This window comes from Rhinichthys klamathensis, unplaced genomic scaffold (genome assembly GCF_029890125.1).
Source record: "Rhinichthys klamathensis goyatoka isolate OS25496 unplaced genomic scaffold, OSU_Roscu_1.1 h1tg000110l_1, whole genome shotgun sequence".
NCBI lineage: Eukaryota > Metazoa > Chordata > Actinopteri > Cypriniformes > Leuciscidae > Rhinichthys > Rhinichthys klamathensis.
The window spans coordinates 1,736,315-1,753,897 of record NW_026606648.1 but is presented as its reverse complement, the minus strand read 5'-3'; the positions used below and the strand labels follow the sequence as shown (position 1 = coordinate 1,753,897).

The 17,583-nt window shown below is 38.4% G+C and overlaps 2 protein-coding genes across 4 annotated transcripts; one reads left to right on the top strand and one right to left on the bottom strand.

The window, feature by feature from the left end:
- Positions 1–509: 509 nt before the first annotated feature.
- Positions 510–13,562, bottom strand: zfhx2 (zinc finger homeobox 2). 3 transcript variants are annotated; one of them, XM_056254100.1, is made up of 5 exons: positions 13,455–13,562; positions 10,205–10,363; positions 9,946–10,006; positions 5,212–9,194; positions 510–3,052 (listed from the first exon to the last, which is right to left on the bottom strand). In XM_056254100.1, the coding sequence occupies exons 1-5, from the start codon at positions 13,458–13,460 to the stop codon at positions 2,678–2,680; spliced, it is 4,584 nt and encodes a 1,527-aa protein (XP_056110075.1). In that variant the 5' UTR covers positions 13,461–13,562; the 3' UTR covers positions 510–2,677. The 3 variants fall into 3 exon arrangements, with proteins under 3 accessions (XP_056110075.1, XP_056110076.1, XP_056110077.1); XM_056254101.1 differs by lacking the exon at positions 13,455–13,562 and adding an exon at positions 13,085–13,214; XM_056254102.1 differs by lacking the exon at positions 13,455–13,562 and adding an exon at positions 12,284–13,007.
- A 580-nt stretch (positions 13,563–14,142) lies between these two features.
- On the top strand, positions 14,143–17,583 carry thtpa (thiamine triphosphatase). Its single transcript, XM_056254116.1, has 4 exons — positions 14,143–14,228; positions 14,628–14,703; positions 15,662–16,198; positions 17,432–17,583. Exons 2-4 carry the CDS (start codon positions 14,634–14,636, stop codon positions 17,530–17,532), a joined length of 708 nt encoding a protein of 235 aa, XP_056110091.1. The 5' UTR covers positions 14,143–14,228; positions 14,628–14,633; the 3' UTR covers positions 17,533–17,583.

Below are 17,583 nucleotides of genomic sequence, written 5' to 3'. Positions count from 1 at the left end.
TGTTGTCAAATAACCCCACCTACTGTCCGAGTTGTACTCTACACAATTTCTGCCTTTTTCCTTTTCTCGTTTGAGCACACACAGAAATTAAATGTATTTATACATGTCTATGGCCATTAGTAGTAGATGGCGTAATATATGTGATATATATAGTGTATATATATATAATTTTAAAAAACATTTGGGCTTGCTTTTGCAAGCAATGCTACTATTCACACTGAAATACCGAGACCTTCAAAACTTAACCCGAGGCCACTGAAATTATGCGCATGTCTTAGTTACCCATTATGAGACATGAATATTGATAATCTCTAACGAGTAATACTTTAGTATTTTCATTTACCTGCCACATTAAGCAATACATTAATGAAGCTGAACCCCTGACAAGATGGTCCATAATAGTTATATTAAATAGTGCTGCTAATACCCAACTTATGTAGACATAAAATATAAATAAATCTACATATACAAATGATAAGGGTAATTTATATAATGAAGAGAAACATCAATACATGAACTTCAGTTTATTTGTTTTCGGCATAAGAAAAAAGGAGAACCAACACAAAATGAAGGTACATTTGAGGGGAAAACAAGCTTAATCAATATTCTAATTTTTCATAACAAGACTGCCACCATTATCGTTCAATATTCATATCAATGACATCTCAGAGTCTGAGATGCCATTAAAAGCGTTATGAATCAATAATAATCAAAAGTGATGAAAAATAGTAAGTAGTAGTTATAACAAGTGATAATCAAGTGTCAATGAAAAAGTGAAAAGATAATATAAAAGCATTTCTCCATATTCTACCTATATACTCTGAACAGTGCAACACCATGTGATCCCACGTCCTGTAGCACTGCACTACAACCCAGTCCATGTTCATTTCATATGAACTACTTGACACTAATTTGAACAAAAACAACTTGTATTTGCTGGGATATACTGAAAACAAAACATTTCGATGAACTTCAAGTGTTCCAAGTTGAGTTGTCGGAAATGCATTTCTCTGTAGCTCATGCTTAAACCCTGGACTTGTTCAAAGTGTCAAGGCATGGGAGCTCCTTTGTGGTTTGCATTACAAACACTTCCAATCAAGATTGCTTTTTGGTATCTTTAATGAGACAAAGCAACAGAAAGAATAACTTTGGAATATCATTTTCTTAATATAGTTCATTAAAAAATCTTTTTTAGTTTTGCATTTTGTTAAAGTATTAATAGTATCAATAATAATATACAAAATAAACCAAAAAGGAAAAGCGTCTTTAGTATTTCATGTCCTTCAAATCGCACCTCCTGTTGGCCTGATGAATAGTCTCCAGGTCCACTTAAAGCACCCTGTCTTCTCTCCTGGTGGGTTTTAAAGAAAATCCTTGAATCTACTCAGTATGAGCACTCGGCTTGCAAAAAAAACAAAATGCTTAGTGAAAGAACAAGAAGAAGAAAAAATGACAACTCTCTCCCATAAATCTAAAATGCTTTTGCTTTTACCATAAATAAATGACTTTTGTGTTTAATTTATATCGACAAGCTGGGGTTCCTCCCTAGACTCAAACCAAATGAAATGATTTATCAGAGGGTATAAGGTACATGATTTCAATGTTCCACAAATCTATATAAAACTGTTTAAGTACAGACTTGACTTTGGCTTCGTGCACAGCGGCTAGGTCTGATCCATTTTATTTGTCTGTTTTAACTATGTGCAATGCAAACTCTTTAAAAATAACATTAAAAGCTGATTAATACTTCATTATAGTTTGACATACAGTAAGTTTTTACCATACAACAAAACTGTTTATTTTGCGGAACATGAAAACCTTAAAAAAAAAAAAAAATGTTTGTGACTTTAAAAGGGTCAAAGTGCTGTATGAGGACCATCTGACATCTTTAACGTTCAACGAGAGCTCTGCTGATGACTATAGGATTGTCATGATGGTTGTTCAAAAATAGCTATCATATTGTCTGGATTCAGAACACTCTCCCAAATTCTCCATATTCCAGACTACACATATTCTCTGCTTTATTTGATATTACGATTTCATACTATCAACTGTAAGCATAGTCTAGTCTTCTTTCAACGGAGCCAGAAAGAAAACTTCTGTTTACAGGATAGATTTCTTTGAATTAACAAGACTATCGGAGATAAATCAGCTTAGAAACAACTCTTCTATATAGGCTTTAAAAACAGGCTAAAGACCACCATGGCTCAAGCAAAAGCAGTACCACAAACATAATTGACAACCCAGAGCACTTTGGTTGAGTTTTTGGGTGTTCATTACCATAGATTCTCCCAATCAAACCAAGTGTTATATGTAAATGTGAGTAGAATATTACCCAACATAATAGGAGTTTAAACCGAGATGAAGTTGTGAAAAACGGACCATGATCACATAAGCATTAGCATGTCCATGATTACCATTTCAGTAGATTATTTATAGTAAAATGATGCTGTGGCAATAGGTCATTAAAAGGAGCCCTGTAAGTAAAGACTCTGTATAATAACAATGTCTTGCTGATATCCAAGGAGAGAAAGTGAAGATGGCCAGATTCATCTGGGCCCACTCCAATTTAGAGCCTCAAAAGAACAATAGCTTAAAAGACCAGCACCCTTTATCTGTCTGTTGTAAGCCAACAAGTCTAGTGGGTCCACAGACTATACCAGCTTCAATTCATTGTTTAGCTGGAGCTGCTGGCTGGTGATGGGGTAGAAGACTGGCTGGCAAAACCAGTAGACCCCGTACCAGATCCATTGCTGACCAACGATGCTTGCTGACCAAAGTTAGTGGTTCTCAGAGTGGCAAGATGTCGAGCAGAGAAGACATGGTCACGTGCTGCGGCCCTGGATTCAAATTCAATCCCACAGGCGTCGCACTTGCCTCTCAGTGTCTCACGGCCTGTTGTCTGGCCGATGGTATATGATGGAGTTGGTTCCACAACTGTCAGTTGTACAGGTTTGGGCAGGATGGGACGGTTGGCTCGGAGAGCATTGTATTGCAGGTAGCTACCCGAGCTGACATCTACCTTCTTGGAAGGGTCAATGGGATTAGGCGACTGTGTGAAGATGTAAAAATTACATTGTTAGTTTCATTTCATTACAGAAAAACAAAATTAATTAAGCATTAACAACAGAGAAAACTGTGTGTGTGGGGGTGAGGGGGGGGTTCTACATTGATCATAGTAACACAGCTTGCTTTACTAAGTTAGGAGTTATAAATGCTATTAAAGTGTGAGAATTAATCTGCTCAAGTCAATTAAAGCACGCAGCTCTGAAAAACCATTAGCACGACCACTGCACATCACGCGCACACAAGTTACTGACTGACAGCTTACAGCTTGTTTCGCTGTACATAGTTAATGCTATAAATTTCGGAGATATTCAACCAAGTATATAGTCCTATTAAACATTCCACACACATCAAAATGACTGTGATGCATGTAGAAACTCTATTCATGTGTATCTCTGAAAGAGAGGGCATTTTTTCACATTCCAGATGAAACTGGATAAAATGCATCTGGTTGTTAAAGCCACATATGTAAATTTTACTCCTCCCATAATGGTAAAAAATAAACATGTGAGAGCGCATTATAACAGCTCCCGGTGGCCAGATATGACAGTACTACTGCAACACACGCGTCACAGAGGAGCAGCTGAGTATCTCCTCAACAAGCCGACGTGCAAACTGACGCAAATTAAACAAAGTTGTTAAATTATCTTACCAAAGCTGATGCAGCTCTCTCTCCTTAATTGCGGTCTTTGATTTAGAAATTAGCTGATGATAAATAAAATGAAGCTCATTTCTTGCTCTCATTGACGTGAACCCTATTTCAGATATATTTAAGATTCTGCACTACTATATTAGCCATTATGAATATTTAAAGTATATTTATGTGTATTTATACATATGTTGGGTGATAGGAGGGCACAGGTTAGGTTAGGGCACAGGTTAGGTTAGGGCACAGTGATTAACTCAGAAACTTAAAAATGGCAAAAGGTTGCCGACCCATGGTCTAAGTGCTCAAGTTTTGGTAAAAAAAAAAAAAAAAAACCCAAGCAATTTTAGTAGTAAAATCATAGCAGCTGCCACTACTTTCCTGTGCACCATACACTTCTGTCCAGCAGGTGGCGGAAACAATCATCTGCTTCTAGGCATCAATGTAAAAGATTCAAGGGCTGCGTCCCAATTCAGAGGCTGCATCCTTCAAAGGCCGCATTCGAAGGCCGATTGCATCACAGTAGCGTGACGAAGGCTGTCCCAATTCTAAGGCACCTTGAAATGCGGCCTTGAAATGCGTCCTTCGTTTCCTGCGCATTGAATTACACAACAAATGGAACCTTCGTGGCCTAGTATACCCCAAAATTCATTGCATGCCAGTGACGACAGGATGCCGGATTACACTTTCAAATGCAAGTATTGGGTGTCAACTTACTCGAATATCTAATGATACAAATGTAAAAATAAAAAATTTAAAGCAATTCAAATGCTGAATCATATCTTACTAAGATGCGATTTTATATAGTTTATACTCTTTATTAGTACATAAATGGACCACGGTGAGCATATTTAGACAAGTTGTGAACCCTGTTTTGTTTTCAGACAGTTGAATATAACTTTCAAAAAAGTCCAGTACAAACATTACTGCCGCTCGTTAACGGCAGCTGTCTCAGTTGCTAGTCGACAAGAGCAATCCTCCGTAGGCTAGACCGTCCCATTTAACAACACTCAGTCCGACCTTTGCGGACTTCGAAGGATGCAGCCTCTGAATTGGGACACAGTTAAAGAAAAAGAAGTAAAAAAAGTAAAAGAAGCATTTTGCCACATACTGTGTGAAGCGTAGATGGCGCACAAGAGAGAAGTGGCAGCCCACGTTTTACTACTTACATTTCGGGGTGAACGAAGCACTTAAATACCCAACCAGATTAAATGATCTCCTTTTGTGTAAAAGAATGTAAAAAGATAAATGAGAATGTAATGCAAACAGGTTTGGAATGACATGAGGTTGAGTCAATTTTGGATTAATAATTTTTTTTTAAAGGCATCACCAACCAATATGTCAAAAGAAATAATAAAATATGAATTAAAGATGACACTACTTTCTTAGTCTACTGCACCGGGCACATTTTTTATAACGTGTTGCTAGCCTATGACATGAGAAAGTATCTGGACACCTGTAAAGCTAATGACATTGTAGCAAAATAGTAGTGCCCTTACCATTTTCTCTTGCTGAAGCCTCCAGCGTTTCTCCTTGGCACGTGTATTTTGGAACCAGATTTGCACAACCTTCAGTGGAAGCCCAAGCTCTGTCCCCACTGCCTCACACTCCAGTGCATTAGGATGAGCACATGTCTCGTAGCACGACTGCAGGATGGACAGCTGAAGACAGTTCAGGTGAGTTCGAGGTCGTCTTGGGGTGGAGTTCTGCAGCATGTAACTTGTTTCTTTTTGGTTTTGACCAGAGGATACAGTAACCGTCACAGGAGATGGCGTGGTGGGCGTGGTGGTAGTGGGTGTAGGTCGCTGTGAGCTCAAGCCTAATTGTTCTCTTGAAAGGGTGTTGATCTTGAATGGACCTTTCTGAGACCAATATTTGAGCCCATTGTGTTTCTGAGATGCCAAGGCAGAAGATTTGTTAATTGGCGTAGGGGACAATTTTGGGACAATGTGGCTGGTAGTCCCAGACTCGACCTCTCCTCGGTAATCGTCATCATCTTCATCAGTATGGTCTGACTCGGCTCGTACCTCTTCAACCTTCCTTTTCGGAGCAGATCGAGATGTAGGAATCCCACTGACTAGCAGAGGAACTGCAACCGGAGTGGCCACTGTCTTAGGAGCTATTTTAACCATTGTAATGGGAGTTGCTTCTGTTTTGGTCTTGTGAATTAATGAAGGGCCAGTGGACACAACGGTGAAAGAGGCTGTCTGATTTGGTCTACTTGGACCTTGAGTGGGAGTTTTCAGGGGCTCCTTGACCTCCTTCACCTTATCTGTCTTTGGAGGAATATTTCCAGTTTGGGGTTTTGCAGAGGCCCAGCCAGTAGAGGGACTTGGATTAGGTTTAGGTGGGGTTGAGAATATGGGCTTTGAGAGTGGCCAGGTGAACTTAATGAGTGGTTTCCCAACAGCTGCCAAAGTGCCATCACTGATAAAACGGACCTCTCCCTTTCGCTCCCTAGCCCTCATATTCTGGAACCAGATCTGAACCACTTTCTTTGGAAGGTTTACCCACTCAGATATTTGTTCAAATTCATGCTTGCCTGGGTTTGGATCTTTGAAATAACATCCGTAAAGAATATCAAGCTGGTCAGCATGGATGATGGTCCTGGAACGTCTCATGTCCCTGAACCGTCTGACTTTTGGCCTCTTTTGATCCCGCTCTTTTTCTCGTTCCTTCTCTTTTTCCCTTTCCATGAGTGATGTGCTGACCTTTTCTGCTGCCCGCATATACACAGTGCTAGTCTTAGCCAAATTATTGCGATTGGAAGATGGTAAAGCAATGGCAGACTCTGGCTTCACCTGAACAACGATGAGACCTCCATCTGTAGGAACCCCAACAGTCGCTGGTCTCAAACCCAAACCATCAAGCAAATGACTTTTCTGTATAGAGGACTTGTTAGCTGGGGAGACAGATGATATTGTAGAGCTGTGGTTTTTCCCCATGCTTAGATCCAAAGCAGACTCGCAATCATTACCATTAGATAAGAAGGAGTGTGTAAGAGAGGTGGGTGCAGCTGGACTCCGAGTGTTTGAAAAGGCCATTTTACCCCGATCTCCTTCAGAAAGACCCACCCCAATAACTGATGAAGGAAGTGAGAGTACATATGGACTGTATAACTGGGTGGAAAGTGGAGCCAATGACAGGGAAAGGGGCAATGACTGCAAGATGCCAGTTGGAACGCCCTGATGATCGACCGCAACTGAAAAAGGAGTAGGAGGGTCAGCTTGTGCTTCCAACTGAAGATCAAGATCTATATCTTGCTTCTCTCGCTTGATCTCCACCTCTTCCTTGTCAAACTCACTCTTTCTCTTTTTCCTCTTCATACTTTGTTCATCATCATATTCGTCCTCTGCATCCGAGAGGAAGACTGTAGTAGAACGAAGAACCTTTCCACCACCACTTGACCTTTCAACTGTTGGCTCTACCTGTGAAGACTGTTTGATTGGGCTACCTGACTCTTCCCTCATAGAGCTGCTTTGACTTTCTTCATCAGTCACGATAACAGAAGTGTAGAACTCTTCGTTTTCAGAGTCCGATGTCAACAGCAATTCTCTTGGGCTTCCCTTACCAATCCTGTGTCGTTCTGCACTACTGGAAAGGTCAATGGCATGACTGCCTGTTGCTGGTGGACTATGTCCATCTTCACCCTCATCTATCATTAAATTACCCTCTTCTTCCTCCATACTTCTGTCCAATTCATCATGGAAGCTGTCTAATCTCTCCCTATCTTTGGATTGCCGGGCATCTAAGAACCACTTGCGTACCTCTTCTCCACTTAGCCCCACCTCCCTGCCGAGGGCTTCACAGTCCTCCCGCTGAGGACTAGATGTTTCAGCATTATCTCGTGACTCTAAAAAGGCCCACAGAACCTGAGACTGGAACTCAGTGAGCACAGACCGTCCTGAAGACAAGAGTGGATGATCTTTAGTACTTCTATGGCCTAAAGCTCTTAAGGCAAAATTAGTGTTACGAAAGGTACAGTAAACAGCGCCAGAGCTGTTAACAGGATGTGCATGGCTGAGACCTTGGTTTGGATCCAAAGCACATGACAACGAAATATCATGCTGAAGGACAGAGGCTGCTGAGGATTCAGTTACTTTGGAGTTTGCATCATCCCCCTGACACACCTTTTCACTGTTCCTCTCAACTTCCATTTCACTTTCTTCTTGCTCTTTTTCATCACATGCCTTGCCATCACACACCATTTTCTCACTTCGCTCTTGTGTATTCTCACTCTTAATAAACATCTCTTTTTTTATCCGATCAATTTTCCAGTCCTCTTCAGATTTTAGTGACATTTGCTGATCACAAGGCTCTACTTTTATCTCATTGTGCACTCTCATGTCTGCACCCTTGTCTACCATCTTGTTGGTCTCCTCTAAACTCATTTGAGTGGTGGTTGGGAGGCCAAATGCAGCCCACTGACTTTGTAAGCCACTGAGTCTTTGGGCCAAGAGAGCCTGTTGTGCAGCACTGAGACCAAGAACTGGCACTGCCTGCTGCAAAAGCTGGTTAGGAGATTCTGGATTCTGGCCCTGGATTTGGGTTTGAGTTTGGAGTCCATTCAACACCAGGGGCATGAGCATATGAGGCTGGGGTATAAGCTGCGGGGTAGCTGCCCCTGGTGTTGCAGATGTCCCAGTCGTGAAGAGAGGAGGAAGAATGGAGTGTGGGAGAGAATTTGGGCTGGAAGTCAGGAGAGTGAGAATAGCAGACATGGCTTGTGCGGAGGCCACCGGAGAAGAAAGTAATGAGGGAGCTAGCTGAGGCTGCATCTGCTCTCCGTCTTTGGTCGTTACTGCTGATGGAGTCAGGTTTGCTTGGGTGACACAATTGCTGGTGGAGGCGTTAACTAATTGTGTGGTGCTTCCAACAGTGGTCGCAGCCAAGTTTGTAACCATGGTTCCAGTTCCTGTATTTGCAGTGGAACTAGGAGTAGCATTCCCTGCACTCCTGCTGCGACTCTGGTGCAACACAGATTTTAAATGACTTTCCAGGGTAATGGCATGATTGTAGGAGACACGACAGACGGCACACTGGTATGGTTTGTTGGAGACATAAGGTCGAGCCAGGAAAGGGGTTGAGTCACTGTCTTTAACCGTCCCGGTTCTCATCCTCTGAATATGGGTGGTTGAATTATAATGAACACTCAATGCTGTTCTAGTGGGAAATGACTCCAAACACGCATTACACTTGAATGGACGGTTATCACCTTCAGAGGCTACACTGTTTTTACAGACAGATCTGCCATTGCTTACAGAAGCCTCTGATGTTTTTATAGTTTGCTCCACATTGTCCTGATCTGACTCCAGGCCAGCCACGTCACTTTCCTCATTTCTTCCTCCCTCCAGCTCTTCATCCAGCCTTTTTTCCTGAGAAGAACCACCCTTGTCACCTGCATCTGTAGATTCGCTCTCATTTTGGGAAGCCATTGAGGAGGACTTTGTGTTCTCTAAATGTTTCTGCTGAGATGCGTCATCTAATGAATTGATAAAAAAAACAAAATACAGTGTTAGTCAGCATTTACAAACAAAAAAAGTCAAAAATAAGTGCAGTTTTATTATGCTGAATATGTAAAACAGGTCTTCAAAAAGGGAGCAATTTCACAAATTGTCTGTTAATTGTAAAAAGTTATATTAAACCAAAGGTAAAGTTAACAATACATTTATTAAGATGAATCGTAATATAAATGTGTATGAATCCATAAATCAATGTTTATTTGACCAATATCATCACATAGGTAAATAAATTATATATAGGTATAATAGAGCAGGCTTAAATCACAACACTCGGTTTACGATATGCAACTGGGGTCCCTGGTCCATCCCTCACCTTAAAAAGCTTGAAACCCCCTTATGTCCGAATTCAGAACACAAGTAATTTGTTTGGATTTAAAAACAACCAGTGAAACGTAAATAATCTGCAACAAATCGTTTTTTTTTTTTTTTTTTCAACCATCACATCCAGGAGTCAGCAGGAAAACTGAATACTTGTGGGGGCCACACTCAGCTACAACTTAAAGGTGCTTCATTGCCATGGAAACTACTGAAGCAAGGTGGTCACCAACACAGCCAATTGTGTGTCCAGTGGTGCATAACCTAAGCCTGGTATCAATAACATTGGAACCTAAGATCTCAGTGCTGGGATAGTGTTAAATCACTGTGGCACAAATACAAACACTTAACATTATAATACAATTAACAATAACTTTATAGATGATCAAAACTCACCTGAATCATTTAGGGCTTTGGATTCTTCATCTTCAGCAATGGAAGACTGCTTAGGAGCAGCCTTATGAAAAGAGGAAATCAATTATTTACTTTTAAAGCAAACAAAACAAACTTGTGTAAGCTTATAGTTTCACTGACAACACACAATGTAATTTATTTCGTAAAAAAAAAAGCATTTGCCATCAAAACGTACATAATGACATCACTAAACTTTACAAACATTTTTCTTTCCCAAAAAGTCCATCTTAAATATACTCACAATATCCAGTAACTTATCAAGGCAAGCAGGGAGGACACTGTGTTTGTCCGTAAGGTGATGAGAGAGATTCTCACGGTCTGGTTGACTTTCTTGACATAGAGGGCATAAACACATTGACCCCCTGTTACTGGCACCTCCCAGAGTTTCTCCTGGCTCCTCCTGAAACCAAAGTGGTATTATTATATGCAATAATATTTTATCATACCTAAATAAGGCATTTTATTTTATTATAGGGCTGGGCAACGATTAATCGTGATTAATCGCATCCAAAATAAAAGTTTGTGTTTACATAATATATATGTGTAGTGTGTATAATTATTTTGTACATATATAAATACACACACATGCATGTATATATTTAAGAAATATTTGCATGTATATACTTTATATATATTTATACATAATTAATAGTATATATAAATATAAATATTTGATATATTAATAACACATTTTTCTTAAATGTATACATGCATGTGTGTGTATTTATATATACAAAATAATTATACACACTACACACACATATATTATGTAAACACAAACTTTTATTTTGGATGCGATTAATCGTGATTAATCGTTGCCCAGCCCTATTTTATTACTTGTTTATTTTCAGAATTTCTCATATTCTATACTATAAAATTTCTCATATTTTATAGTATGTATCTATTTTTGTTTCAAGTGGCCTCATGCTACTGTGTGCAATTTTTTAATGCATCAGTGATCTAAAAGAAATGTGAAATTAACAAATACACAAAATAAGTGCAGAACTTCCTAGTCTTAAAGGGTTAGTTCACCTAAAACTGAAATTGCATCCTTATGTCATTCCTAACCTGTATGCCTGACTTTCTTCTGCAGAATGCAAAAGAAAATATTCTGAAGAACATTGGTGTGCAAACAACATCGGACCCCATTGACTTTCAAAACAGATATTTTTATCTTTATTTTCCACAGAAGAAAGTAAGTCATTCAGGATTGAATTTGGAATGTCATAAGGGTGAGCAAATGATGACAGAATATTTTTTTTTATAAAAATTAGATGATTACATAAACATAGTATATATATAGAATAAATAGATTTATAGACAGCATCTAATGCATTAACATTCTTCATGTCACTGCATGTATTATTATGCCTAATGTACAGTCAGCTCTAAAATAGTTGTTCAGTTCACATAAGCTTAATCGACAAAACTCTAAAATATACTTTAAGAAAGGCAACAATTGTCTCGCTTATTAATTGGGTTTGAAGTTAGATGACACTTACAAATCAAAACAACAACAAAATCACCATGCATAACATTGGGACATATCACTCAACTACCCCTTTCTTTCATCCAAGTATGTTCACAATCAGGTCTGATATTGTGACCTCTAGTTATTTATATAGGCCATACAATCTGTGCTATGCACTTATAACAGTATTCTTCCAAGACATCAAATCTGATTCACAGATGCAGTTATGTTCTTTCTGTTAGACACAACATAACAAAACTGGACCACCGATACCTTGTGGCCTGTTTATAAATCATGCATTTGAAGGCACATTACTTTACTTAAGGCATACCATGTTAATACAATCTGATAAGCAGAATCATACATGCATTTATCAGTTCTGCAATAACTAGGCTATTTAGCGTCAGAGGAGGCCCAAATGTTGACCTTGACTAGTCGTATAATATGCTGATGTGAGTGAAATTTGTCAACATGTTGCCCCTTGTGAATAAGGCGACATGGGCTGTAAATAACAGATAATGGGTGCAAATCCCCTGGGATGTTAATGACAGTAATGTCTCTTTAAAACAATAACCCAAATAAATAAATAACACATACGTCGAGATCAAAGATTTAAACATCTTAATTCACATCTAAACGACTTCATTTCGCGTATGCATGCAAAATCGTTTCAATTACACCGTTTCTGGCTTCGATTTTACATGCCACACTGTCAAGTAACGAACAGACATCAAATGCCAACAGTGCTACAATGCCACGCCAATTAGCTTCCCTGCTAGACTGAAAACATGCACTGAATCCTCAAGACAACTACTATTAACTTCTCCTAAAAGTCAAAGACAGACGAACCCACACGCCGCGGGACACTGTCGTTCGACAGCGAGCTCATATGGCCGCCATAACTCTTGATGATTTCGTTAATTAACCCACAGCCTAATTAGCAAGACCCGTGTGCTGTTGAATCAATTGGAAACGGAGAGCTTTAGCCTGCCTCGCTAACACGCATATATACACACACTCTCTCTCTCCCTCTCTCTCTCACTCCAGTGTAATCACGACAAATATCCCATTAAAGTGCATCGCACTGCAGTCTCCTGCCCTAATAACCCCCTTTTCCAACTTTAATCGCTGCAAAGCGACTGATTTTAGTGATTTCTTACTTGAAGGGTGATGTTAAAACAAAAGAAGCCGTTTTCTCATAAACAGTCGTGGCACTTCACATGGCTAACGCAGCTAACAACACTCAACAAATTGGTCAACTAATTATGTATCGCGTATCACGCCACAAATCGCCCACAAACTTCTCAAAGACACAAAATAAGAGCTGCGAGAATAGATTATAAGGTATATAACAATAGCAACGCTCGATAAGCTGCAGTCCAAGTCTGCTTTATTGCGCTAATTGAATTGTTTAAATAGGCTTTCGGCTCTCAGATGTAAAACCTCGGGCTTGATTAGTTCCTCGCCTCCCTGATTGTGGCCTGTTGGTCGGGCATTGAGACATTCCCCGCCCGCCGTCCGCTGCACAGCGGAAATTGCGGCCTACATCGACTAAGCTATTTAATTAATGAATTTGGGTTGCTTCATACAGATGTGTTAACAAAACCAAGCCGTTTGTCGTCTCCCTTCGGCATTTAACTAACCCAATACCTTGCATTTGGCGGTCTAAGTTCCTCGTTTAGTAGATAATGTAGATATTAAGCACAATAAGTGTGTTTTAATAATTGTAGAGCGCAGTAATTAACGATGGACGAAGCGCATTGCTGCTCGAAAAGAGCGACGTGCAACACAACGAGCAGCGAAAGGGGGTGGCGGGGCCAAAATGAGAGACCGAGGCAGAAAAGTTTGGATTTGAACACTCGAAATCCAACTAAATATTCGCAATGAAATGGCATGCATCAAATGATCTATCGTGCTCAGGACGCGATGAGATCCGCATCGCCCACACGATCGCAACTTCTTGATCAATTCGGCGTCAACATCGTTTAATTAACACTAAAGCAATTAGCTAAGGCTTTACCTGCATGGTTGGGACTCCAGCACACGCTTCCTCTCGCTCTTTAAAACTGAAAAGTTTTGTCTCTCTCTCCCTCCCTCACTTACTCACTCACTCCCTCCCTCACTCACTCACTCACTCCCTCTCTCTCTCTGTTCACTCTTGCATTGCTCTCCTCTAGTAAACACACGACAGCTCCCCCAAAAGCTGACTGCTAACTCTCTCCAAGAATGTGTCTCTTCCCACTAACGGTTCGATTCAACAACACACCTAAAATCATGTTAGAACATTGTTATACTGTCATCAATTAAAGTATTTGTAACTTTATTTAAAATTTCGTCTTTAAGAATGTAGAGGCGAAGTATTAAAACATACACGGCAAATGAGAGAAATGTTTATATAATGGGGTGTATAAATAAATAAATAATATATATATTTTTATGTTTTTGGTAATATCGTGTAATAATGATAGGATATGTAATAAGAAAAAATATATAGGTCTAAGCTAATACATGTAATCTTAACAAATAAAAAAAATAGGGTTCAACTGGGACTAATGTGCTGATCAAACTGATTGCAGACTCATTTGATTATTAAAACACTACGAAACTGTAACAAGAATCGTTAATTCAAATATTTAGCCACATTTGAATACTTAAAAAATCACCCTGTTCTGCACTCTGCGTATGTGGTGCGCTTAATGACGAGCAGATTTTAGGCTGTCCGTGAACATGCCTGACCAGAAAAGCTGTACAGGACCCCCGATTCCACGTCTGTCCTCATTACACTGATTGATCGGTAAGTTCCTATAGTAAGTACAGATATTTTTGTTTGATGGTTTGTATCGTTGACTCGGAATGACTGTCACATCCTGATTTTAAACCGCAGTTGTAGTTACAGTATAATTACCTCAGCTAACAATGTATTAACCTGTTAGTAGGTTCCCGGCAGTATTTGTTGTTGTCCGTGTCTCATGAGCTGCCTACTTTGACAGCATTTGAAGTCATCGTCCCGAAAGCAAAAAAAAAAAAAAACACTGCCTCACTACGCAGCTCACTTGGTTTTGAAACCCAGCTGATCTGAATGTGGACATTTTACAACATTATCTTTTAATTTATAGGTTGTCCATTACTGCAGAAAGTCTTTAATAATGCGAAAATTCTATTTTCTCTTTTTTTATTTTTATATCTCATATAGGACAAAATGACTGTAGAGGTGGAGAGAAAATTTGTTTGTAATGCAGAAATTATGGGGAAACTACCGCATATTGGAGGTGTGTTAAAAAAAATTTATTCACGTTTATATATATGTATTTTAGATTGGTAACGTTTAATGTTTTTGAAAGAAGTCTCTTATGCTCATCAAGCCTGAATTTATTTTATCAAAAATACAGAAAAAAATATAATTTTGTGAAATATTATTACAATTTAAAATAATACTTTTCAATTTGAATATAGTTTAAAATATAATTTATTTCTGTGATGCAAAGCTGAATTTTTAGCAGTCATTACTATACTTCGATACTTCAGAAATCATGATGATAATGATTTATCATCACTGTTGGAGTTGTGCTGCTTAAATTTTTTTTTTTATATTCTGTGATAGCCTACTTTTTTCACGATTCTTAGAATAAAAAATAAAATAAAAAAAGAGGAGCATTTATTTAAAATGGAAATCTTTAACTTCAAGATCTTCCAATGTTTGGGGTCAGTATTTTTTTTTTTTTTCATTTTTGAAAGAAATTAATACTTTTATTCAGCAAGGATGTGTTAAATTGATAAAAAGTGATCGTAAAGATTTGAATTGTTAGAAAAGTTTAATATGTAGTGTAAATGCTGTTCTTTTTAACTTTTTATTCATCAATGAATCCTGAAAAGGTATCACAGGTTCCAAAAAAAAATATTAAGCAGCACAACTGTTTCAGCTTATTAGAATGATTTCTGAAGGATCACGTGACACTCAAGACTCCAGTAAAGACTGATGAAATTCATCTTTGCATTACAGAAATAAATTCTATTTTAAAGTATATTAAAATAGAAAAAACATTATTTTAAATTGTAATAATATTTCACAATATTACTGGTTTTTTTTTTACTGCATTTTTGATCAAATAAATGCAGGCTTGGTGAGCATAAGAGACTTCTTTCAAAAACATTAAAAATAGTAATGTTTCCAAACTTTTGACCAGTACTACACACACATGATACATGTATATTCATGTCTCTACACAGCTAAATGCATTGGTCAGCGGCAGTTTCAAGACCAGTACTTTGACTCTCCAGATTTCATCCTCACACTAAAAGATTTCTGGCTGAGATGCCGAGAGGGATTGTGGGAATTGAAATGCCCTGCAGTTTCAGGAACTACACCTGACAATGAAACTCAGGCCCTTTGCTCACGATACAGAGAGATAACCAGTTTCCCTCTGATTCAATCAGAAGTCAAAAGGATTATCAGGGAACACACTGCTGAAGGGAGTGAATCAAATTCCTCACAAAGGGAACAAATTGACAAAGTGGCAGAAAATGAGGACACAGAGATCTGTTCAGCAGATGCCACAAAGTGGCTGTCTGACCTCAATCTCATCTGTTTTGCTGAGTTCAAGACCAAGCGCTGCTCATTCATGCTAGAGAGAGACGGTGCAGTGCGGGTGGATCTGGACCAGGCTGATTTCGGATATTGTGTGGGAGAGATTGAGGTTCTGGTGCCTGAAGGAGGTGACATGAATGCAGCTCTGCAGAGGATTACAAGCACTGCTGCAGAACTGGGTGAGCTGATGTGTTGTGTGTGGACACTGCCATATATACAGAGGGAATTTGTTATATATATATATGAATTTTTCTTAGTCAAAACTGACAATTCTCTAATTCTCTAAAAAATAACTTCCCCTTCCTTTTGCAGCAACATCTCTTCTCTGATGATGTGTTAACTGCCGTGAGGGCGGGGCAACCTGTCACTCACATGACATCACAGCAATAGGAAACCATATTCAAAGATGCAATCAATTCCCGATGGACAAAATCAAGTCCCGCCCACATTTATTCTTGTTTGAGAAGCCGCTTCACTCGGATATACGTCCCAATGCGGAAGAAAAGACTATTGCAACTTCCGTTTCATAGCTGTATAAAGTTTTAGTAATTTTGTCATTTTCATTTGTCTCTTTAGTTTTTATTAATTTTAATTTCAGTTTTAGTTATACATTTTTTTTTCTTGGTAGCTTGCTGAAATGAAATAAATTTAAGTTTTTATTTTATTTCAGTTAATGTTTGTTTCAAGTAACAAGTGTTTTTATTTTGTCAAGTCAACTTTATTTATATAGCGCTTTATACAATATTGATTGTTTAAAATCAGCTTCACAGTAATAAACAGGAAAATAACAATGAGTGACGCAAACTTCACAATGATGCAAACATCAAATATGAGAAAAATGTAAATACTGCTGTGCAGGTCAACAGAAGAAAATACTGTCGTTCAGCTCAAGGCAGTTCAGTGTTGATTGAGTTCAGTTCAAGTTTTATATAGTTTAGTTTTAGGTTCAGTGTTGGCTAAAGTCAGCATGAAACAGAAGTTGTGATAGTCTTTTCTTCCCTATTGTGACGTACATCTGAGTGAAATGGCTTCTTGAACAAGAATAAATGTGGGGCGGGACTTGATTTTGTCTATCAGGAATTGATTAGATGGTTGTATAATGTGTAGATAGTGCCCAGATAAATCATTTATATAAATACTTCAATATTCCATAAAAATCAAAAATGGTCAATTCTGAGTTCAAGGTGATTTTAACTATAATAACCCTGTCTAAGACATCCAAAGATGCATATCTGCTGCCTAGTCAACATTACTGTAAAACAACTATAAGCAAATGGCTAAAACACTTCATTGGCGTCTGTTATTTATCAATAACCCATTAGAATTAAAGATAAATAATGCTACATGAACCTCTTTTATAATATAACCATTTTATGATATAAAATGTATTTTTTTTTTGTCTGTCTTCACAGGTTTAAGCTGTGAGAAGAGAGTAAAGGGGAAAATGGATATTTACCTTCAAAGATATCAACCAGACCACTATGCAAAACTTCTCAATGCTCATATTTTATGAGGAATCACTAGTGTAACATGTAATTTGTAGTTTTTAATTGTGATTAATTTA